The sequence below is a fragment of the Tyto alba genome, unplaced genomic scaffold (assembly GCF_018691265.1).
Source record: "Tyto alba isolate M040663 unplaced genomic scaffold, T.alba_DEE_v4.0 Super-Scaffold_17, whole genome shotgun sequence".
In the NCBI taxonomy this organism is placed as follows: Eukaryota; Metazoa; Chordata; class Aves; order Strigiformes; family Tytonidae; genus Tyto; species Tyto alba.
The window spans coordinates 17,867,826-17,893,848 of record NW_024881279.1 but is presented as its reverse complement, the minus strand read 5'-3'; the positions used below and the strand labels follow the sequence as shown (position 1 = coordinate 17,893,848).

Below are 26,023 nucleotides of genomic sequence, written 5' to 3'. Positions count from 1 at the left end.
CAAATGAACTGTGTGCATATACACGTGCACAATATATAATATACATACGGAGTGTGTATACACACACACACACATAAATATAGTTTGTGTATGGATTTCTCTGCGTATACTCATGCATACCTGGATATACTGCACAACTTTAATTCTGTGAGCATTTTCAGGCTACAGTTTCAGATAAAAGGAAGGAATATACCCAATAAGTTAGCATGGCACTTCAATGTCTGGTTGATATAAATGCACTGTAATAAATTTTTCATAAGAACTGTAGTTCAGGTAGTATTTTAGTACTCTAAAGACATCTGTTTTTTTCCAGTTCTGCTGACATATTAACAATTTGGGGTATTGCTTATCTCTGTATGAATGCCTGAATGTAATGGCACAGTAAACTATTTTGTTGTCCTTATTAACTCTCATTGGCTAAGTATTTCTTCCATCTTCAATTGATACTAACTTATAGCTACCAAAATAAATTGCATAATGATGAATACAGAATTTTCTCCTTAGAGATGCTTCAAGGAACAAATAGAAACCAGAAACCAGTTTTGTGTGACTGGGGACTGTGATTGTTTAGGTTTGTAAATTTGATTTAAATAATTCTCATAATCTTATTAATGAACCCCTCAACTGTGGGGGTACATAAGATGACAAAGCATATTAAGTTACTGTAAGTCAGCTGCTTAGGATCAGCCTAAAGAAGATGCCTCTATTTTTCTGGTATTTTGTAATGGGTATCTCCAGTGCATATAGCTAACTTCTAGTCCTCACATAGGGTTTTCCATGTGCATCTAAAGATACATATCTTCTTTTACTGTCTTTATGAATAGCATTTTATGGCTTTTTTGTTAACCTAGATAACAGTCACCATGTATAGTTTATTTTATACATGCATTATAACATATGCATTTTTAATGAAATAAATGTCTATACTGTCCTCTCATCTGTGGGCTCTATGCTTATGAGAATGTATGTAAAAATCCGGGAGAAAGTAAGTTACTTCCATTGCCTCATCAAAGTTACTTAATCATCTAAGACAGTACCTCAGGCTGTACTATTTAGACCTGAATATGATACTTAACTTGCACTGACCTGAGGCAAGGGTTGTGCATCTTTTCTTATTTGATCTTGGAAAAGAATCCAGTCAACATGTCAGCACTATATACACATTAAATTATCTTTTCAGATGCATCTCAGTAAGACACCAAAGTACCTACGTTCTATATTTGTTTAGGAATCATAGTACAATTTTTCTAATAAATCATGCTAACTCAGTACTTCATGTGATTCTCAGCTACCAGTCATACCGGTTTTGTAACTTGTAACTTTCTGGTGACCTTTTTTAATGTTTCATTGATTTTCATATAGAGTTTTAAATTACTTTTCTGTTTAATTTTCTACAATTAATTATTGGTGTTTTGAGGAATAACTACTTTATATGACTTCCGATCTGAATCTTGAGACAGCTATTGAGGTAAAAACAACAAAAACCCCTACCTAGTAGGGCATCCACATCTCATCAGCAACAATGTGAGATTTTACCACTGTCTAGTACAGTGAGCTTTTACTTGGTCTCATAATCAGCAGGTAATACCTTCGTGCATTCACATAACTGGATTGTTTTTGTAACTAGTGTGTGGTTGAGAAATACTCTTAGCAAAATAGTAAGGAGAAAAAACTCCACATCTCTACCCACAGCCTCCATGAAAGAGCTCAAGCATTCAACTTCCAGGGCCAGATCAGAAGACGACCACGAGAGGGCACTGCTTTCCTTTTTACGGAAACAAAATACATAGCGGACAAAATACTGATGTGCAATGCTGATTTAGATGTATTTTGAGCAGATTGAACACAGTTCTTTTTATTCCTGCATTACTTATGTTTTCTCTAAAAAGAAAGTAAGTGGTGGCCAAGATGAACGCATTAATAAACTAAAAAAAAAAAAAATAGGTGTGCGTCATTGCTAGTCTGTAACCTTAAAAATAAGCCTAAAATTCCAAATTAAAGACCTTTTCATACTTTCTACCCACTAATTTGAGAAATTGTATTTAGTAATTAATTAACTATTTCGAACAAAATATATGGCATCATACTTGCCATACTTAAAAGTTATATATATTTTCAATATATTGTTTAGCTTCTATTTTAAAAATTGTTTTGATCAATGAATGGCAATAAGACTACTAAGAATAGGATAGCAGATCTGACTGTTTTTTCTAGATATTTTCAATATACTTTTAAAGAGGAAGTTCTGTCTTTTTAATCTATATGCTCATGAACACCAGTGTGCTTTTGGGTTATCTACAAATTATGGAAGTTACACCAGGGGTCTGACAGATAGCTGGGGATCTAATTTCCTCACTTGTCTCAAGAAAGAACAATCAGTGAAGTTAATCAACATTTTAACAACCATGAGTAATATATGAGTCTGAACAGAAAGATACATAATTTGAGTTCCAAAAGAAACTGCAGCATTAGGGTTCCTAGAGAGAGGCAGCTCAGCAGGAGCTGTGGATTGCTGGGGGCTGGTCTGGATGTCAGTTATCTGCAGCCTTGCTGATGACTAAGAGCTGGGGCCCAATCTGGTAAATCTAACGGGTTTCTGAATATGGTACACAGTCCTTCGTGCTGGAGGTGGGTGGGCTTTCCCGCTGGCCTCAAACTGTGGCCAGGGATTTAGGTGGTTCAGTACCCACCCAAAGGACCTGGCAACACTGATGAAATCAAGAAGCCGCTCAATCATTTCCAGTATCATACTAGCCTGAGATGCAACAGCCTTATTTGGTACCAGTGAAAAGCCTACAACAAATTTCAGTAGGGTCAGTTTAGGGCCTACTCACTACCATTTGAAAAATAAATGTATGCTTAATATATCCAAAAACATTCTTACTCATAAAATGTTGTCCATCCTGTTTCATCACTCTTCGTTGCTAAGAGACCACTGTTTCCGTTATATGTCATTAATCCGAGCTCCAGGGTCTGTGTTGAGACTAGCTTGAGTCCACCATTAGTGCCAACAGCCAACGTGACAATCTGATTATCCGGCATCAGTAAATGACGGGGCATCCCACTGGCATCCCGACGGACCTTCAAGGAGTTGCCATTGTTGTCCATCACCTCTGTGACATCGTTATCGCTGCTATAGGTGAAATTGTACAAGTACTCCCCGGTAACAAGGCTGAGAGTGTACTGGTGAATCCCATCAGCATTGAAGACATACAGCTCCTGTTCTCCTGGAGATGCAGCTTCATATTGGTTAAAAGAATTAAGAATGGGCCTGTTTTTACTGACAGCCCTAATGCGGATATTTCCAAGATCAGCTATGTAGATGGTACCATCTGGGGCCACAGCTAAGGAAGATGGTGAATTTAAGATGGCATCAGTGGCATACCCATCATCCCCAGAATAGCAATTACAGTTGACATCATTTTTGCAATCACAGTCTGAAGCTGCCCCTGCAAGAAGGCATATTTCTCCATTGGTAGTTACCTGGCGTAGACGATTAATTTTTTTTTCATCTGTCTCACTGATGTATAGAACTCCTGTGTGTGAGATGGCAATGGCACTGGCTGATTCAAGTGCAGAATGAATAGCCAGTTTGCTAAGAGAGTAGTCTATACCAGGAACCTGGCAGTGCATGGGGCGTCCAGCAATAATGCTAACTTGATGGTTTTCTGTGATCCGTAAAATAACATTGTTCTCTAGGACATAAAGTGAGTTGTCCATGGGATTGACAGCGAGATCAGTAGGCCACTCCAGCCGTACCTATGAGTTGCACAAATTATTACTGTAAAACTCATAACTGAAAAGTACACTTCTAGTGTTTAAAATTCCATGTGTAACAACAGCAAATTAGTGAGGGGTTTATCAGCGTAAATCATGAAACCAAGTCATGAACGGCAACTATTTCAAACAATGATTCTGTTTTTTGGAAATATTAAAGCTACGTGCGGTGGTAACTTTGGCTAATTGTGTTTCTGTGCAAAGAATGAATGCTACATTGTGAATGCTCTACAATAATTACAGAAAAACAGGCAATTAAGACAATAACTCCCATTATCTCAACCTTATTTCTCTAAAGTTGCATAGATAACTTGTGTTAGCCACAGTAAAAGGGTGGTTCACTCATTTCAGTATTGAATCAAATATGCTATCATCTTGTGCTGCATAATGTATTTCTTAAGTGGCCAGGCAGTCATCCAAAATAGATGCCCATCTCTTCTAAGGCAGAGAAGGAAACAAATGCAGTAAGAGTCTACCTGGGTGACATCCATGCTGGAATCACAGCTGAGAGGTCGAACAGCAGTTAGGTCATTGGAGCCCAGCAGGGTTGATATAATTCCATTCTGATCCACTTTTCTAATCATAGTGGCATCAACAAAATACATGAGTCCATATTTATCCACTGCAATTCCTGCAAATATAAAAACCAGGCATCAGCGAAGCCATGAGGCTCCTAGCTTCAAGGCAGGCTTCAACTTATTAACAGGTTTAGAAGACGGTGATTGTTCACTTTCCATGTTCTTTCCTTCCTTCCAACCTGAGCACAGGTCCTGGAACACTTCAAGTTCCTGTAGTTCTGCTGAATAAATGGCATCAAGCAGGTCTATCCTTTGGGGCTTTAAAGAAAAAAAAAACCACAGAAATCCCCCAAACATGCCAAAGAGACATCAGAATGCATCAGATTATTTCTGAATTCAAACTCTGTATGATATATCACATAAACACAATTAAAAAAAAATCTCCTAAATTTTAATATCAGAAATTTGAGGCATTGCTTTCTTCATCTGAAGGATCTAATGAGGATGAAGAATTTTTAGAAATCTTTTAAATTGCTTTACAATTTTTGAAAAATTGAGAGGACATTATATTCTTTCGGGGTGTTTTTTATTTCTTTGACCCGTTGCAGTAAAAAATATGGGAAGAACATCTGGTGTTTCCAGATGAAGACACAGGGGTTTCCAGCCTAGAAAAAAAGGGAAGGTTCAATGCGTGTCACATTGGGAGTCCTTGGAGAGGAAAGGCACAGAATGAAAGGGTTCTCCCCTGGAGGAACAGAAGGATGTTGCAGCCTATTGTAAAGGAGGGCAGGCTTTTTCTCACTTGCCTTTCCTGCTTTGATTTGGCGCACTGCCTTATCCATTTCTTGGGCTGAAAATAAAATATTGATCTAAAAATTTTTCCTTCAAATGGTTGCAGTGCTCATCCTATTGGGCAGTGAGAGAAGATACGGCTTTATCTTCTTAACTTCTATGTAGAGGGTTAACTTAAAATACGCAAACAGCTCTGTCTCATTAATATATTCTGTATGTATTAACTGAAACTCTTACCTATACAAAGAAACAGGACCTTTCATTTTTATTTGCTTTTATGATCATCTAGTTATTTTCAGCCATTGAAATAAAACCCAAAGATGTTTGAAACACATGGCAATATACCTGATTAATTCATCCTTACAATTAAGGTGAAACAATGGAAAAAAATCCTAAAAAGAAACACATCCCCAAATCTCTATGCCATCTTGAAAACCTTTTGTTAAAAATTAGAAACTGGAAAGGGCAAAAATCCTTCTATTTTTTCTCCACCTCTGAAGAAAAAGGGGATACACAGAATAAAAACTCAGAAAAAAGCTGTAGCAGGCAGTTTTTCTCCCCAAAGACTGTGTCTCAAACAGTAATTTGTTTCTCAGTTTACATGCTTCCTTCTCTGAGTGAGTGGTACCCTGCTAATTTGTGTTCTGTTCTCCTTTTGCAGCATTCAGTGCTGGGGTAATAAAGTTTGCTTTAACTAAACAAAGCACGAACACTTGCCAATCCACTGTAATTAAAGCCCAGAATAAAAATCACTGAGCAAGGAGTGATTTAATTGCCAGATAATTATTTCCACATCCAGCCTAGCCTCACGCAGTCATTTTCTCCTGCTTCTTTTCCTACTTTACCTCGAGGGCTCATTAGGGTTGCGTCCACTGCCTTCCCTCCATCCCCACATCTGGCTTCGTCGAAGGGCAGGCATTGCTCTCCAGTCCCTGCTACCACTTCAGAGTTACCAGCTAGGTCTTTCGTGCCAGTGAGGGACTTGACTTTGTATATCCGTCGACTATTGGTGTCCGATACATACAGTGAGCCTGAAACAGGGTCCACGGCCAGATAGTATTTATGAGCAGGATTGTTGCTTTAGAGAAAAAGAAAGCATAAAACAGAAACAGCTGAGCAGTCTAGAAACTTCACAGGCTTTCAGAGCTTGGATACTCATCAGGCACAGAGAGATCTGGAAAGAAAGTCTGACACCTTCATGCAGAGGTGGGGTCTGAAGGACTACCATCTGAGGACCTAACTTGATGAGGGCCTGGTCAGCATTTCGGAAAGATTATCATTTTAAATCTCATTCATCCTGCTGCACCAAACCTTGCACAGCAGAGCCCAATAAGCCAAAGCTGCACAGCAGACTTTCCTCTTGATCCCTTCAGCCCTTTAGATCTGCTCCAGTTCAGTTCTCTCTGGCTTATCTCGACCTGTTGCCTGCCCTACCCCACAACCTTGCTTAACTTCCCTTGAGAGCAGAAGTCATAGGAGTAAGATCAAAGAATCAGCTTCTGAGTTACTTACATTATGCCACAAGATTTGTGAGGTCTTTTATAAATAGGAGGCAGAGGCATAACAAATTTATTCCTAAAGCAAATTTGTTCTCATTCATTCTTATCAAGAATCTAATTTACAGCAGATGAAGTTGGTTATATAACTAAAACCAGAGACCCCAAGCGTCTGACTTTAACTCCAAACCTTCTGTTATTGAAAAACTGGTCCTCCATTTGTGATTGGAATGGGTGCTCATATGGAAAGCTACTTCTCTTCTGAAATGTATGTTTTTTGACAGCTTGTCACATTTTGGAACTACTTTAGCAAATCATCTGCAAATTGAGAAATGTCAATCTTCGCAATATATATACATTCACACACATAGAACTGCAGAGCAGAAATATTTTCAAAATCTTGACTGGCTAGTTTAACTCAATTTAGTTGGATTTTAAGCATGATGTGAATTTTCCAGCCTTTGGAGCCTATGGGTGAGCGTAAATAAGGTCAATGGTGGTTTCAAAGCATAGAAGACAAATGAAGACAGGAAGAAAAAAAATGAAGGTTACTTACCAGTAACCAGAGATATTTGCCTCCAAATATCCACACTCCTAGTTTCATGTGGCAAAAGTGCCCATCTCCAAGAGTGAGGATACACAGAGGTAAGTTTATGATGGACATAAGCCATTCCTTGATCAGACTTGCTGAAACTATAAGGCCACTTTCAGCAGATGGATTATCAGCGGCACAAAGACAACTGTGTTCATGTGGTAATGACCACATCTGGAGGAATGAGGAGGCCCAAAAATACCGCTTTCTACAGTTATCTTCCTCTATGCCAGTCTTTGACATCGCATGATTTTAGGTCAATAGCAGTTTGTTCTAAAACTGTAGAAAGTATGAAGGAGATTGGTTTGATCAAAATTCAGTAGGCACAGGTAATACCATCTGCTGAAGTCTAGGAGTGTAGAAATTAGAGATGAACAAATACAATAAACAGAAAATACTTGGCAGGTTTATTTCATGCATGGATCTCAAAGTACTTTAAAAAGATGGGTATTACACCCTTTTTACAGAGGAGGAAACTGAGGCACAGAGAGGTTAAGTGGTGTAGACAAAGTTATGCAGGGAGACTAGTGACATGCTTGAGATTAGAGCACAGTCTCTTTATTCCTCAAGTTCCTCTCTTTATCTTCAGCAGCAGACCACGCCTCTTCACTAGACCCTTATCATATTCCTTCTCGTCCCTCCAAAACAAAGCTCAATCTTCTTTGCCACACGGAAAAATACTTCTTTCCACTTCCAAGTTTTCTCCAGTCTCTGGAGTATCTGAGCCATACAAACACCTGCACATTTGTCATTGTTTTGAAATTCTTCTCTCTTCTTCCATGATGCTTTCCCCTTACACTGTGTAAGGGGAAACTTTTCTGTATTGCTAGCGTTGTGCCATACTCCACAGATACACCCAAAGTTTGCTCAAGGCTTTGCAACAGCAGCAGACAAGCCAAAACCTGAGCGCTCCAGCTGCATGCTCACTGCTGCCCGGCTCTGCTGGGCTCTGGCCCAGAGTGCCTTCTGCCTGGCCCTTCTAAAACACACGGTACCCCCGCCTTGCCCCGGCGGGGAGGCCCGAGGCAGGTACAACCTGGAGCTGGGCACAGACACAGCTGCCTGCTGCCGGCGGCTGGGGCCTTGCCTGCTCTCAGTGGCAGCTCCTCCACCGCCTGGCACTGACCAGCGGGAGCCACTCTGCGAGACTGGAAGGGTCCCTCTTCTTTTTGGACGTGATTTTGCCAGTCTGTGCCTGCCTTCCTGGGTGAGCACACCCACCTCCGCTTCCCTTCTGCCCACAGCTAGCCCCAGGTATGTCCCACTGTGACCAGGATGGGATAAGGTATGAGTCAGGGTAAAGAGCAATGGCAGAACATGGGCTTATTTCCCTCTCCTCTCCTGCAGTCGCTGGTGTGTCGCCGGAGCTCACCCTGCCTTTCTCCTCTGGAATCGCCCTCAGGGCAGTTTAGCCAGGGAGTCAGTCATGAGCTTTTGTTCCAGATCAGGGAGCAACTCACTGGAGTTACAGGTCTGCTGCACACCCCTTTGCTCTTTCCTGAGCTGGGCAAAGGAACAGATAGTGCAGGATTCTCCACATCAAATATCTGAGGGACTTTGGCGGAAAATGACTGGTGGAAGGGGACATGCACTCACCATGTCCCCAAAGAAACTACGAGATTATTACCTCAAACAAGGATGTATTTTATAAACACATAATAAATATGTCTCAAACCGGCATCTGAGCAATTAAAGACCTCTGCTTCTCTTTCCTCTGTGCCACTGTAATCTTTTATTCAAATTACAGGAAACCAAGGAATGCACCTTGTTTTAAAAGATTTTTCCAGAACACTCAGTGTTGCTCAGAGGCCTCTGCCAGTAATGTCTCTGCCTCTAGCCCTCCCCGGTGAATGCAGCAGTTATCACCGCGCAGCCTTACTCTGGTCTGTCAGGGATCCTGGTGCCTGACAGCAAGTGCAGGCAGGCTCAGCTCGTCCTTCCTATTTTTCTCATAGGTGCATCATATTCATAACAGTGCAACAATAGCTTTTCTTTAAATTTAACCAAAAAAGAGAAGTTGCCCAGAGCAAACCTCTGAACACCTGAAAAATTAACTAAGCTTAGTTAATGCAAACAAGGAGCCTTCAGAATCACCAGTAATCATTAGCAAATTGTGAATTAATTCATCCAGATAAGAAAATTTAGTGGTGTTATGCTTGCTATACCAAAATATATTGTAAAGGAAAAATTATACTGTTTAGTCCAGACCATCTTTTGCATCTAACTTGTTTTACAGAAATGGAAAGTATGTTTTTAAAAGGGTGATGCACAGGAAACTATGGAAGAGTTTACAACAGCCCTTCCTGTTCTTGCCCTTGACATTCTCCAGGGTGAACATCCTCCCTATCCCAGGTGTGGCATGGAAGAAGGTACAAGTGTTTCCTATGCTGCTGCCATCCAGAAGGCATAGTGCTCAGGTGAGACAATGAAAAATCTTTTCTCCTAACATCTGGAAAGGTTATGTCTCCCTCATGAATCTTACAGTGACTGCATTTAATGGTTGCATACAACCAGCCCCACAGGTTGACTGACTGTTAACTGTATTTGATGAAAGAAAATAGAAACTAAATTATGAAAAAGGACAGAGGGTTCAGAAAATCATTAATGACCGGGAAATGAGTTTTTGACCTATTTGCAGTCATTAGTGCTTTTGTGAACCTTTCTGGCATTTGTAAAACTGCTGTTGTAGTTTACCTCAACCATTTAGATCAATTATAGACAGCAGGGAGAAGTGTTTATATAGAAGTTAGCTTGGGGTTCATTATACTTGCATTCTACTAGAAATTTCTAATTACTGTCAGAACTTATTTGGTTGCTTTTTGACTGCATTTCATAATTGCTAATGCTTATCAAATTCATAACACACAATTAGCACATAAAAATGTTTCTATATATGGTACATGAAGAACATAACATTACACAAGAAGCACAACACAAAAAGCAAACACAATGAAGCAAACAAACCATATCAAATTATATGGGAAAGAGCTCGTGTCTTACCTATGTTTAAACTCTTTATTTCTTTATAGAAAGGGAACAGAAGAAAAAAGAACAAACAGTTAGCTGAAGAATAGATGGTAAAGCAAACATAGTATTTGTTTTATTTTACAAAAGGACACAGGAGAAGATATCTCTTTTCAGCACTAGCCTTAGCTTGGTTTATGGATGAAGGGCGTCTGGGAGTGATAGAACTGCACACTAGTTCCCTAGTAGGATACCCCTGCCCCCAACCCCCACCCCCATATACAGGAAACTTTATGGACCCATTGAAAGAGTTTTCACATGGAAATATGTATAAGTTGTGGGCTAGGAGTGAGAGAAACTGGCTTTTTTTTTTTTTTCTGAATATAGAACTGGGATACAGAACTGGGAAGGGGGAAGCACTGGGTTTAGGATATTGTCTGCCGGTTGGAAACAACCTCTTTAATCAACATAGTTTTCCAACAGGCCATTTCTAAACAAATTTTTGCAACACAGTTTATTTTCCTCTCCTCCCAGTCTCTAAAATAATTGCTTAAAGCAAGTTTGGAAGCTAATTGGTATCTATTTGAGCCTATCAAAGCAAACCTTAGGGTCAAAAAAAACACCTTTTTTTTTAAGCAGTAAGATACTGTACAATGGGAGATATATAGCATTAATTGTTCCCCAGTTTACTGTCTAGATGCAAAGTCAAAGGAAAAGTGTCCCAGTAGTAAATCAATATGTTCTCCACACCACAGTGTTTCATTGTGTTTATGTCATTTCCATTTAGGAATATCCACTGAATGAAACAAAGAGGTGCGTGACTCCTGAGCTGCAGCACTCAGTGCACAGCCCCAAACTTGCAATACCGACATTAAGTGTGACATGCAGCACTCTTGAGTTAAAATTCCTATTAGCCATTCCAATCAGGCACCTTCATAAAGGACAGCGCGAAGCAAATATGCACACTGGGATATTCTGACTTCTAAAGTTACTCAAGATTTATATTGGCTTATGTAAAACCAAAATTACATCTGTTGTGAAATCTATATAAAGAGAAGTATCTGGTTTGTAATACTTATGGACATACTATTTGCAACGTTATTCAAGCTATCTGATACTGGCTGAAGACTTGGCTCTTGCTCATGCTGAAACGGCTCAAAGCTTCAAACTCTTACTCACGTACTCATACACATTTTAAGACGACCACTGAATCACTATTACTGCTATAGATAATGTTTGCTGGAATGGACCTTCATTCCCTTTAGAGGAACAGGGGACAAAAGACATCACTGCAAATCCTAAAAATCTGTGTGTCAAATCATATGCAGCTGTCCAACAACACTCAATATACAATAGCTATATTGTTCTTTGTTAATAGTTATAACAGAAACTAAGCAATAGTTGTAACAGAAGCTAAAGCTGACGTCCTTTCCCATTTTCTCTCACATGTGCTGAAAAGCACAAGTTCTCTTGCATAGAGAGAAAGCAAAGTACTCGGACTAATACTGTTGTAAACTTGGAGACGACATTTTCAAATATCAAGTGTGCTAGGAAACTTTGTCACTGGCTGATATTAGGAAGCAAGGTGCATATAAATGCCTTATATTAAGTATCCTAATTTGAAAATGTTTCTCTTCACCTATAAAGCTGTAGTCCTATTGACTAGAAAGTTAAACAGAATTGAACAAATTATAAAAAAAAAATCAGCATATTCTATATAATGCAGAGTTATGGAAATAAATATTTATAGCAGGTCACACATCCGTATCAGCTACCTTCTGCAGCTTATACTGAGCTGCTAGCAGAAAGCACTGGATAATCTATGACTGTTGTTTGGTTTTTTTTTAATATAATGAGGCAGCCTGATGGTGTATGAAGTAGGTGTCAGAGAGTGATTTCAGAGTAGAATTGGCCTGAATCAGATCTCTTTTCTCTTATATAAAATCAGAATTCACAATAGTGACATCAACAGAGTGACATGAATAGAAGAGAGGTGTAAAATAGACCTAGGCCTCCTATTCTCTAACAGTCCAATAATTTTGCACTTTTTCTTTCTAATTAAAAACTAAAAGTACAGTGGAAGCAGAGGAATTGGTTATTGGCCATATCATCAAAAAAAAAGCCTAATGACCTAAATTCACCTGATATACTTTGCAGCTCTATCCAATTTACAAGAGCACTAATACTATTGCCTGAGTGGGCTACAGAAGTATCAGAAGACAGCCAATGCAACCTATTCTTCCTCATTTTTCTGCAAATACTCAACAGTGCTGTAACTATAAGGTCCAGTTATATGAGTTCCAGTTTGAAGCAATGGCTCTTGCCTCTCCTAGAAGAATGAAAAAAGAAGATGGAACAGAAATGGGTGAAGTGGTACACTCTACACTCATGGCTTCCCTGTTAAGTGACCAAATCTTGATGTTGGAGGGGAGGAGGGGTACAGGATGGAGGGACAGAGATACAATCTTTAGAAGAGGTTTGAAGATGCAAAGTGACTCTGTATGTCAATCTTAACTGCACTTGTCAACTTACAGAAATAGTCTTACGAGTATGGGAAAGAAGTGGGAAAGCGTCTCTCAACACCATTGATAGGAAAACCTTCCTTCGAACCTTGCAAGACTGATACTCCTTTGCTTATCACTGCAGCTCAATACCTAAGAGCAGTCAATTATGGAGTTTTCAAATAAAACTAAATGTTGTATAGTATTGAGGGGAGATTGTATCAAACGATCACCAAGAAGACAGAAGAAGATGGTTTGTACTTTTTGTACAAGCTGGTTTATTTTCTTTAATCTTTCTCTATAGTCATTCCTCTGATAAGCTACAGACTTTGAACTATGCATTTCTGTGCCCCATTTCTCCACTGGAATTTAAATAGGTTGAAAGTGACAATGTTTTACAAAATTATAAAAAGTAATGGTAAAGGCTGATTTGAGCACAGGCTACAGAAATTAAGTGCTAATATTAACACCTTACCTCAGCTCCAATATACTAGTAACATTCCTGGATGGGAAGATACGCCGAATATAGTTAAAATCTCCAACAAAGAGACTTCCATCAATACCCACTGCCAGTGCTACAGGGGCCAAAAGCTTATTTCCTTCTGCCAGACCATTGCAGCTAGGACAGGATATGCTTCTTCGGCGCCCGTTTCCCATAATGCTGGTTATCACAGCCGGCTGCTGAGTTAGAAACTGATTTTCTCCATTGCCTTTGTGCAATATACCTAATAACGAAGAGGAGAAGAAGTGGTTATTACTGTCTTTCATTGCAGGGGACTTGAGGTAGTTCTCTTTACAACAGCTGCTATCAAGGACTGTACACTGAAATGAACCCAGCATTTGGTTCTTCGATGGTGCAAAAAGAGTAAAAGCTGTGCAGTAGTAAAAATAAAGGTGCAGTGAAGATTCTCTGTTAAAAAATACACCCATACACAACCACAAACCCAAACCTAAACTCAGAGCCCTTTGGTATTCATTATGAAAGAAAACACTGCCATACAACTCTCTGGCCTAGCACAATGGTTTAGACTGTCTTATTAACTGGGAAGTGAGAAAGTAAAGAGTGGAGAAGATGTGTTCCTTATTTGTGTCCTTGAGTCCTCTCACTCCAGTTTCTTGTGTTATATTTTGTTTGGAAGTTTGCACCAACCTTACTGTTCTCTTTCCACCTCTCAGTCTTTCACACTTGTTTCATGGAAAATGAGAAATGGAGGTGCCAGAGAAGATGATAGCACAGAAAATGAAAAGATAGGAGAGAGATGAAACTCCTAGAAGGGCTGGTAGAGGATCAACAATAAAAGGCAAGAAGGAAGCTAGTGGTAAATATCCTTATTAGACTTCAAGAAATGCCTTTAAGATAGGACTTCTTTTCAAAATATTTGTTCAAAGAGCAGAGCCCTGCTCCAAGAAGGGAGTGGATTCTTTGGCGGAGTGACCATTTTCAACGTCATCAAAGACTGTAGAAATCTGGCCAGAAACTATTAACCTCATGTTCTTTTGGAAATGCACTTGTATGATCCTAATGTAACTGGCTCCCCACTGGTGACAACAGTGAATATCATGCACTATCCAAATGGCTATCTCAACAGTGATCTGCTGCACAGAACTTTGTGTCCAAACAACCCGATCTTGCCTATTCTCAACACTACTTTAGATTTCTGGAGCAACAATATACTTTGCAATCTGTTAATGCAGGGATCAGCAGGAAGGCTGCAGAAAACACTTTACAGGGAACAAATGAAATATACGCTAAGCATTCTGCTTCCTAAGAGCCTCTGTTAAAATGCAAAGACCAGGAACGTTCAGCTTAGGATACGTAAAGGCAAAGAGAAACAAGGAAAAAACAAACAGGGTACAAAAGAAAAAGACAAATGAGACTCGGTATCTTGTCACAGATTCATACTCCTTTAAGCCCTATCTCAGATTAGAGGGAAAAAGGTCAAATAAAAGGAGCCAGGAATGGTTAATATAATTGTGGTTAATATCAGAAAAACAGGGAAGGAAGACAGAAAGACATTACAGAGAAATAAATGAACATGACTAGACGATAAAAATTTGGACCTTAAAAAAGTCATGCTGTGCAGAACAGTAAAAAAAATGTATTGAAATTCTACAAAAAATCTTCTGACAACTGAAACATGCCCCATACCTTACTGATCTAAAGATGAAACAAAAAGAGAAATTGCATTTTTAAAGTGTAAATATAATGCAAATAGAAAGTGTTCACAGACAAAACTCCATGTAGCACAGAAAACACATGGAATTAACTAACTCACCACTCTTGACATTAAGTACATGATGTTTATCCAAAGACCATCCTCCTAAATTTGAAGGATCTAGTTCAAATCCTTGCAGCAATGCTGTCCTCTTCTCCCATAAAATAAGACTGGGGCAAGTCTCATATTCAAAACCCACAGAAACTGAAATAAATGAAAATGAAATATGATATACTTGCTGAACAAACACTGAATTAAATATCCAGAGCACATTCAAATCATTCAGCATTCCAGTTCCCCGGCCCCCTCAAGAAGATGGAGTGATTATATTCCTCTCTTTTATTCTACAATATTAAATTCAGATCTTTGACTAGACACAAATTTGAATCTTCATTCACATGTACTCTGCAGGGATCTGATCACCTCTCTTTGAATAGCTGGTGCTGGGAAGTGACTGGTTTGGTGAGAGTGAGAAATATAATTTTGAAAAGATAATAAAATCATTCTATCAGATAACAGGACAAGATCAAACTCTTAATTTTCCAAATGTTCACAGCATTTATTTAGTGTGTTCATTTTATATATCATATACCAAGGAGCAGTGAAAACTTTGTGTGCTTTTAACCACACCTGCACCGCAAGCATTGCTCAGGAAAGCAATATCCTATGCAATAATGTAAGAAAGAAAAGCTATAGCAAATAATATTTTAGAAAATATAGAAAAGAAATAAGATTTTTAAAATAAGTTGTTCTCTCCACACTGATACAGCTCTGATGCCCATTTTTAGCACTGGTGTATCAAAATTATTCTGATACTCAAATGAAAATGAAAACTTAAAAATATTATGATGATCACTTTTTTTCCCACCCACTAGAACCGAGTGAACTAAGGATAGCTATAAAACTACAAGAGTGAACAGCTCTAGAAAAACACCATTTTAATTTCAAATGTATTATACCACAAGAACCTATAAAAATGGCATGCATGAAAATCTAAATGCACTGAAGAATGCCAGCCAGTCCAGCATGAGGTTCATTTATTAGCCATAAGAAAATAAAACCACAGTGATGGACTAGGTTTCACCCAAGCTCCTGTGGCCAGTTTTTCCCATTGTCTGGTCTAAACCTTCTAAGTCAGGTACTGATCAGGAAACACAGGCATGCTGATGGAGTTTAGACCCTCTGAATGTGATCTTCATTGTGTAAAAGAAACATAATACAAAGATAAATTGTGTCAGGAAGACGAGAACTGTCTACTCTATATTTGCTTCTCCATAAGAAAACTTTGCAGTTTTCTTGCTAAGAATTACAGGTGTTATTTGGAAAGTTTTGGAGCTTGTATATGCTGACTTACCTACAGCATCTGACAACCCATAAACCTTCTGACCATATGCGTCTGTTTTGTCCCAGATAAATGTATATGCCAAGTTGGGAGACGCCTGAAATGATTTTTGAAACAAATGCCCTTCTACCGCTACCATCAAATGAACTTTGATTAGATTCAGCGGCACAAGTGACTGAGTCATGGTGATTTTAAGTAAGGATTTGTATCCAGCAGTACGGGAACTCAGGTAGCTGAGCTTTATACTAGAGCCAGGGATCTCAATTTCTTCATGAAGAACCTGAATAGCAAAAAGATCAAATATTTTACATTAGTGCTTTTTTATTTCTTTAGAATAATATTGCCTTACATATTCTTATGAACTTGTGACTTTCTACTACTGGGAATGGCCATCCTCAAATCAGTGCAGTGATTCAGTTCAGCTGACGTTTCAGGAAAAATAATTATTTGACGTCTGTGCACACTTCTTTTTAAGAGCCCAATGCTGGCAAAAATGCAAATAAGGACATGTAGTTTTACTGCAAGTTATATGCAAGGGGAACATAAGACATACAGTCATAGGAACCTGCAACTTCCACTAACAGTTAGTATAAAGTAAAGACTAACTGAATAACACAGTGAAACAATAGTACCAGTAGTTTTCCCTTGTCCTAAATAAAATACAAGAAAACAGCCTGTGGTTAGCACCACACACTAAGCCTTTGCAAAATTCTCTTGAAACACCTAAGCTGTCAACTGAAATACAGAGATACGCTTGATATATTGTATGATAATGAGAAGGTGCAAGGTAGTCAAAGACAAATGTGTCCGGGTGATATAAACCTAGGATATCTCCTGCTGACCTCATTAAAAAACCTGGTATCTGTCAGAATGAATGCAACTCTACAGAGGCATTTGCTACAGCATTTCCAGGGAACACATGGTGACTCCGTGGTAAGCACTCAGGTCTGCACTAGCATCTGACCGCAGATTTCTATATCCTTTTCACTCACACTGTTCTTACCTGGGTTTCTGGTACAATGGGATTCCGGCCAGGAGCATCACTGAAGAAAGTTGAAAGTGGTGATGAAATGATGACTGGGTCAGGGCGGACAAAACCACTTAGGTCACAGCTGGGAATGGAGTTCTCCTCTGTCTTCATCACAAGTGTGTCCATGGCATAGAAGCTATTCCATGGCAACCATACTGTCCTTTCCTGACTCATAAATGGGGCCCGTTCAAAGTGCAAGGTTAGGGATGCTCCGCCATTGGCAACCAAGTCAAACCTAGAAAAATGTGGGCATTAGAAGTGACAAGACTGAATAATTCCAGTAATAGCATTCCTGGCTAATGAAACAGGTGTATAGAGATAACTATAGCAATAGGTATATGTCCCGGGATAGAGTTAATTTTCTTCCTAGTAGCTGGTACAGTGCTGTGTTTTGGACTTAGGATGAGAATAATGTTGATAACGCACTGATGATTTAGTTGCTGCTGAGCAGTGCTTATACTAAATCAAGGGCTTTTCAGCGTTTCATGCTGCCCCACCAGCGAGCAGGCTGGGGGTGCACAAGAAGCTGGGAGGGGACACAGCCAGAACAGCTGACCCCAGCTGACCCCAGGGACATCCCAGACCGTACAGTGTCTCATGCTCAGCAATAAACTTGTGGGAAACCTAGCAGGGGGGCCACTGCTCAGGAACAGTCTGGGCATCAGTCTGAGCAACTGTTTTTCATTTGTGTTGCTTGTTTTTCTTGAGTTTTATTTCTCTCTTTGTTATTATCCTTTTCATTACATTTTTAAATTAGTATTGCTATTATTATTATTATTACTGTTGTTGTTATTATTATTATTATTATTATTATTATATTTCAATTATTAAATGGTTCTTATCTCAATCCACCAGTTTTCTTACTTTTACCCTTCCAATTCTCTCACTCATTCCACTGAAGGGGACTGAGCAAGCAGCTGTGTGAAGCTTAGATGCTGGCTGGGGTTAAACCGTGACAGGATATTTAATGTGTCATGCTTCAAATCATAAGTAATGGGCTGTGGACCTCTGGCAACTAAACAATTGAAATCCAGTCAAGACAAGTAATGATTTGAAGTCACCCAGACAGACCTTGTTCCTATATATCATAAAATCTGCATTAAATAATTTAAAAGTACCTAGCAAACAAACCAACACATTTATTATTACAAGTTACCTTTACATATATAGAATCAGCAGAGAAGCCAAGTTCATACTGAGCTGGACACCAAATTATCCCTTTCCTAGAAGGTGGTATCCATCAAGTACAGAATGGGAGACATAACAGTAAGGAACAGTAATGAAAAGTTTTGCTGTTTATGTTCTACAAATAAGATAAGAATTCCTGTCCCCAGAACAACTGATCTATAATTTTTCAGACAGATTAGGTATTTACTCCCAACCCTCTACATAATCACAGCAGTATTGCAAAGTCGTTTTGAGATCTGGCCTAAACGAGTGAAATACTTCCAGGTTGTTCTGACAGCAGAAGTAGGTATCAATTGTTTCATGTAAATGCAGGCAGTGCAACAAATTACTCAATGATTTCAATAATCTATTCAGATCTATATATAGCTCAGCTCAACATTTACCATAGAATTAAACCACTGAAATCAACAACATTATACTTTTATTATAACATAATAATATTCTGGGAAATGTGGAAATTAAATGCTCCCTATAGTTCAGTTGACTCTAATTATTTCAATTCAATTGTTTGCATGCAAGATCGAGATAAAATGCCAAATGTTTCAATGCCAGATAGACTTTTTTAGTTGCCACAGCCAGTAAGCTAGATAAAACATGACACATTGATTTTTGTTTATCTGAATTTGTGTGCATTTCAAATCAGCTGATACAAGGGGGAAAAAGCACTTTTTGGCACAGCAGGAAATTGTATAAATATATTCAATTAGAATCTTTTGATTACATTCTACCCTGAAGAAACTCAAAAGATAGTGTATCTTCAAAAGGAAAGAGAGGCAGAAGGGAACTTTTAACAAAATATACTATTCGATAATGATACTAATTTTTTTTTTTTTTTTTTTTTTTTTTTCCCTTAGCAGTGTTAGCCTGCCTTGCATTTTAAAATAAAATATTTCTGGTCTCAGCTGGATATTACTGCAGTCCACAAATGTCTTCATAGATACAGAACAATTTATTTGAAAGGAGTCTGCCTGCTAACACGTTATTATCAGAAGTCAGCCTTTTCATATTTACTTGCAGTTAGTATTCAAAATGCCATGTGAAAAATTACTTTTGTGTTTACTTAATAGCTCTTTGCCCTGGAAGGAATGCAATGCATGATACCACATGGTTCCATTAGATCACACCATCTGTTAATCAGCAAATACGCTACATACGAAATAGGGACTCAATGAAGCAAGCAAACTCACGTGCCATCCTGACGAGTGATGGTATAGCCATACTTTGGATACTTGACAAATGACACATTGACCCCAACTAGAGGAGTTCCATCTGTAGTCACCACTTGGCCTCTTATGAGAGACACAAGACTGAAAAAGAAGGATAATTAAAGGTATTGAAGTCAGTTACAAAAGCAAAGTTATGTTGTTTATAAGCTGAATAGTGGAACACTTGTGCCTCATTTACTCTAAATCCAATTTACTCCAAAGATTTTTAGAATACTGAAGATACCACAATATTGCCCACCTTCCTCTGTATACTTAAATCAAGAAACTGCTTATCTATGCAGTGAAGTCTGTGTATACAGAATGGGAGTTAATGCTTTCCTTGTCTAATGAGGCTTTGTCTCGTCTAACGAGGCTTTGCAGAGTAGAAAACTACCTCACATTCAGCCAAGCCAAAACTGTGACCCCGAAGCCCCACTGAAACGACGATTGGGCATTTCTCAAAACCTCTCTGGGTACAATAGCGTGTCTGTGGATGCCTAATACACTTGAAAAACATGGTGTAATGCCATAACTCTTTCTTATACAACAATTTTCTAAATTAAGGTTCATGTTCCTTCATCTGAAAGAATGACTGATGTTTGTATACTGCATTTGGCCCCTATTTGTAACCCTTGCTTTTCACTATCAACAGGAGAAAGGGTTTGGCGTTAAGGCCAGCTTTACATACAGGCAAAATAAAGAGTCTTCTCTGCCAACAGGTAAAGCAACTTTGCTTAACCTAAAGGAGATAATGGGTTATTCCTGTAAGAGGCACAGTCATTCTCTCTTTTGAGAGTGCTTTGCTGCTAAGTGCACAGCAGGCAGAAATTGCTGCTGCCTGCCTGGCTGTGTTCTCAGCCTCCTGAGCACTGGAAGTAGCAAGACCCACTTCTCCTCGCTCTTCTGCTCTCCAGCATGGTCGGTCTGTTCCTGCCCCTCTCCTCTCCCAGCTGGAGAAGAGTCTCCATCCCCTGGCTCCTTTCCCATCCTTCTTCCCTGTACCCTGAGAAGCAGATTGGTGAGTGGGGAAAGCTGCTTGGGAAAAGGGAGGTGGAAAAGGAGAAGCTCCTTGTAAATGGCATCCATTTCTACATTGAAAACATGAAAAAAGGACAAGGTCATCCTGGGAAAGAGGGAGAGAGTTAAATTCTGCTGCAACCCATAATCTCAGGGACTGAAAAATTGCATTTTGCTGTAGTCCTGGGTGCAAAGATTTCTATTTCAGCAGTACGTCTTTCCAGCATGAGCCACCAGCTCTCATCTGTAGCTGTAGAGACCCAGAAAATGAGAGGCCCCATTTCTGAACTGACTCTGTGCCGGCAGGACTGGAGCTGCCCCTGAACCTTAGCAGGCTGCGGGCACATCAACGGGCACAGCATCCTGACACCACAGACTTCTGAGCTGTAGGACAAGGGATTTAAACTGAGCTGTGTTTTGCTGAAAACTGACAAAAGGCAGTTGAATTCTGGGACAGCTATAATGCCTGCATCATCCCCCTATCAGAGAACATCTCTTTCCATTAGTATTATCAGGGATTGTCTTCGTGTCTGTTCTATTAACTCTGAAATGTTCAAGGTGCTGTGATGTAAATTTTTAACTGTATTATATTGGCTATTTAACGACTTCCTCATATTTTTATTCCAAACAAGGTGCAATATCTTCCTCAATACTACATAAAAGAAACCAATTAATGAAAATGAGCCATTTCTGTTACTTTTCTTTTAGAACTTTCAACCATTTCCTGACCTCCAGGTCAAATTTTAATTTGAGAAATCAACATTTTGTAACAGAATACAGAATTTAATAGAAATAGATTCCTGCTGAGAAAATCTACTTGGGAATATACTGGGCCAAGATAATTGTCTTGGCATTATTCATTTTGCTTGAATTATTTTATGGTACAAACACACAGGAATAGTTGTAGGAGGACAGTCACTCAAACTTCTACAGGGGAACAGTGCAGAAAGAAACCATCATATGGCAGAAAAGAACTAATAATGTTCATGACTTGATTCTTTCTAACTTCAATTTTAGTGTTTCAGGAAATAATTTGAACAAGAACATTTTGGCCAATAATCTCCCTTTTTCTTTCTAAAAAGCCAAAATATGGAACAGAATGGATATTAAAATTTATAGATAAAATCTGATTTTATAAGTAATATGTTGACTAATAGTCGCACACAGGACAATCTTTTTATTGGTAATCTTTTAAAAGTGTAACTGCGAAATTATGTTGATACATTAATTACTTCCTTTTTTATTAGCACAGAAGTTAAATGTGTAAAAACACATAGCTATTTTTTTCCTGAAAAATTCATTCCACCTTGTTTCTACACAGAAACGATCAGTAAGATCTAAGTAATTTTTCAATCAGTACATTTTGTTATTTATGGTTTTAGCAAATATTTATGGTTTTAGGAAATAACTTATTTTCCTTATACTACTACTGGAAAAAAACCCATAAAAACTATTTTGCCCCACTTTTTCATCTCTTTCAATGGAATGAGAGGTTGATCTAAGAAAATAGAAGCCATTATCTTCCATGGTAGCTACTTCTTGAGGCTATGGCAGCTTCAGCACATGTGAAACTTGGAGTCTAACCCTGTGGCACTTTTTAGAAGTCAAAAACTTCAGTTTTAGAACTTTCATTTTGACACTATATATTAGATTTTCCTAAAATTGCTACCAAAAATAACAGCTGAAATGTAGAATCCTCAAAAGCACCTTTGCAACTTAGAGGCTAAGTCCAATTTTAAAATGTCATTAATATGCCATTTGCAAAGATATGTTAAAATATGTGACATACTTCAGATGAATAGAACAGAACTAAGACTCCTGCTACCAGGAATCCTAGAAAACATAATTTAAAAAAAAATCTAGAATTTCAAATGAGATTTTTTCAAAGGAGCCTCAGGACTGAAGCACCCAGCTCCCACTTAGTTCAGAGCTTTAATTCTTAGACTGTTTTGAAGACTCCAACCCGTACCTATATATGAACAGCTTGATTTTTTTCCACATGATAAATGGCAAGAGAGTGCCCTCGGTGGGAATGATGCTTGAGATGCAAGCACGTGAAGCACCTGAAAGCAGCATCTCATTAAAACATGATTAAAATCTCTGGCAGAAATTTTCCCAAACAATGTGACTGCACAGATACAGTGTCATATTTATAGCTGCTACCTGCTGTTGAAGGGATTTTCTCCTGGGATGATATGAGTGCTGTCCTTCCCCACTAAGAGCTTGATTCGATCATAGAATGACTTCACAGTCGGTGAACCAGAATGGCTCTGTTGTATGATGTCAAGAGGATCACGTGAACCCCGGCACAGCAGGCTGTTTTGACAGGTAGACTGGAGGCAGCAGTCTGGGTCTAGGCAGTCAACCAAGCCATCTGAAAGGTAAGAATCATCAAGAGTCAGCTGGCTGCACAGTGCTATCAAGCAATAATATGTAACGGACATCTTAAGACACCGGGAAAAAATCTGAATGCTTACTCTTCATAACATCTCTACACCATAAAACTGGTAATCGAACCAATAATGCAGTGAGGATGAGACTTTCTCGAGTACACTGGTTAAATACCATTACTGCTACAATTAATTCAAACCAGCATCAGATGAGAATGAATACTAAAGAAATCTGTTAAGGGTTGAAATTAGGAAGAAGGAATAGTGGAAGCAGTACAGGATTTTTTGTTTAGGTATTTTGTTTCTTTGTTTTGTGTTTGGTTTTTTAAACATCTTTACAACTGTTTCTTTTATAAAGTTTTTAGATTTCCTTGCTGGGCTATAAGAGCCTTGAGAACTATGTTGTTTAATTCGTTCTGTTTGGGGAGATGAGGGAAAGAGATGCGGGTAACCGAGTAAGTAAAATAAAAGTTACATTGTGCCCATTTGGGCAATTCACAGGGAAGTGCCGCTGGAACTCCCACCTCCCATAGATATCTGAATCAGAACTTGTTCGCATGCTTGGATAAGGAAGGATCAGTCACAAATCTGGTGGGTTCAGTCATCATATTACATATTAGGTTGCCCATCAAGAATATTTATTAAGAAGTATTTTTAAGAAAAATTGGAATTGAAACACTAGAAATTAAAATGGAATCCTCGATAGGGAGATCAATCTGTGTACTTCAATAAATCATAGATGACTATTTTTAGCACATTACAGTAACATCTTCTAGCATCATCCTTTCCTTTGGTACCATCATTTAACTGAAATATGTTCTCTTAATGGAGTTCTACTGTAATTTAGAAATTAATAACCATTTATTTTAAAATATTATAATTCTAACAATTTAGAAACATTTGTTCATATACTCTGTCAAGAATCAGGCATTCAATCTGCAATCTACTTAGGTCTGTAAATTTTCAGATACTCCCCAAGGCATATTAATCTGGGTTTTGAATAGAAATATGGCCTGGGCACATACTGCATATCATAGACAAGACAGAACATTCCAGTAGGTTACTTGACAAAAGTACCTTACAGTAAGATCATGATTCATGTATTTTCAGGATTTTCAAATACATAATAGACAGACCAGCATTACCCTACACAGTGATAATTGGAAAAATAACAACAAAAGGAAAACCAACCCAAACCAAAACCTATAAAAAGTTTTCCTATTCTACAGTTAGACTTGTATTTCCAACGGATTGCATGTGCCTGAAATGACGGTTTCTAATTTAAAACCAAAACTGCCAAGGTATGCTGACAATGTTTCATTCAGCCCTCTACGGAAATTTAAGGCAGACTAACTATCTTGTTGCAAGAGGTATACATTGCTTTAAGGTCAGTTGCTCTATTCATCTCGACATCCTTCCCAGTGCGGCGATAGGAATTTCCTTTTTTGCTACAGTCCAGTTTCCACCCGCTTTACATAATCATTGTAAGGACGTCATAAGCTTTAGATTATAACTCAAGGCAGTTTTCCTATTAAGCTCTGAGAACATTTTCTCAGCATCCTGTTTTCTTTCTCAGTTTGTGACACCTCTACAGCTATGAACTTAAAGCTGCCCACTGTTGAGACCACTCTGTTCTTTTATTCAGATGACCACCAGTCAAGAGAATCCTCTCAACGGATTAGAAATAACAGAAGCAAGCCACAGGATATAAGTTACTCCCTTTGACAAATTTACATTTACCTGTTCAAGCTGCATCATCTTTTTGCTATACCTGTTATTAGAGGTGGGCATACGTAATGACCTCATCATGGAGCAGATTATGGGATGCTGTGACCGAACACTTCTGGTGAAACCATGAACTTTGAATTGGCATATCAATCTCTCAGTGTCCTGCCAGTCATGCGAATCACATCTTTATGCTTGCAAGCCCCCTTGGATATAGTCTGACATTGCAATCTTCAGTAAATTACCCTGTCACTGCCAATCTCACCGTTATCTCACAAACAATCAAGCAGGCAATCAAACTGCTCTGAATTGCCAGTTCAGGACCTGGGAGGCTAGAAACATCTCCATTCAATACCAGAGAGAAGCCCATGTATGATTCCTTTCACGTAGGAAGGTTTTTATGCAGTTATGTGAATTCAGACCTGCACACTTTCAGATGCTTACAAGAATATTTAGAAAAGACAGACATATACCGTAACATAAACAAACATATGATTTGCTTGTTTGGAACATTATTACTTATAATATATGGCTATATTCCCCTGTAATTATTTATTCCCAGATGGCAGGATTTGGAAGTTAAGATATTTTTAGCTTATGCCAAATAGTTGATCCAGCTTGTTGCAATGGCAGAACTGAAGTATGGATCTGTTCTGCATACGCAGACCTGAGCACTGCTGTGTGGTGTCAAAGGCTTATACACTGCTATACTGTTTGCATTTATAGTTGCATTGCTGCTATTACTTACTTTGTTGCTCTGAAATCTCTGATTCTATGTATGAAAGAGCACTCATTACTGTCAGAATAGATTTGTTTCCTCTTCACATTTGCCTAATTTGCTATCTGGACGTATTATCACAGAGTGGCTGAGGTTGGCAGGACCTCTGGAGGTCATTTGGTCCAACCCCCCTGCTCAGGCAAGGTTACCAAAAGCCGATTGCCCAGGCCCGTGCCCAGACAGCTTTTGAGTATCTCCAAGGAGGGAGATTCTACCACCTCCCTGGGCAACCCGCTCCAGTGTTCAGTCACCCTCACAATAAAAGAAGCTTTTCCCAGCATACGTTTGTGCCTGGGCTTGCTTCTCCCCAAGTACAGGACCTTGCACTTCATGAGGTTCCTTATCAGCCTATTTCTCTATCCACATTGTACCATTATATATGAAGTGAATTGTTACAGAATCATTTCATTGCATTAGACTCAGCTGATTAAAACAAGGGCTAGAAAAAATGTACCTTCTGTAAGAGGAAACTCTGCCATAAGCATGAATTTT

The 26,023-nt window shown here is 38.8% G+C and overlaps 1 protein-coding gene across 9 annotated transcripts in view; it reads right to left on the bottom strand.

Annotated features, from left to right (window-relative positions):
• Positions 1-26,023, bottom strand: part of TENM2 (teneurin transmembrane protein 2) — a 693,894-nt gene that overhangs the window by 19,535 nt on the left and 648,336 nt on the right. For 8 of the 9 annotated variants that reach the window (XM_042790512.1, XM_042790513.1, XM_042790515.1 and 5 more), the window contains 10 exons: positions 22,802-23,012; positions 19,604-19,723; positions 17,202-17,463; positions 16,211-16,478; positions 14,917-15,060; positions 13,116-13,365; positions 10,176-10,196; positions 5,933-6,165; positions 4,254-4,408; positions 2,885-3,759 (listed from right to left, as the gene is read on the bottom strand). In XM_042790512.1, the coding sequence (XP_042646446.1) occupies positions 2,885-3,759; positions 4,254-4,408; positions 5,933-6,165; positions 10,176-10,196; positions 13,116-13,365; positions 14,917-15,060; positions 16,211-16,478; positions 17,202-17,463; positions 19,604-19,723; positions 22,802-23,012 (2,539 nt within the window). The remainder of the gene's footprint in view (positions 1-2,884; positions 3,760-4,253; positions 4,409-5,932; positions 6,166-10,175; positions 10,197-13,115; positions 13,366-14,916; positions 15,061-16,210; positions 16,479-17,201; positions 17,464-19,603; positions 19,724-22,801; positions 23,013-26,023) is intronic. The other variant, XM_042790514.1, reaches the window with a different exon arrangement.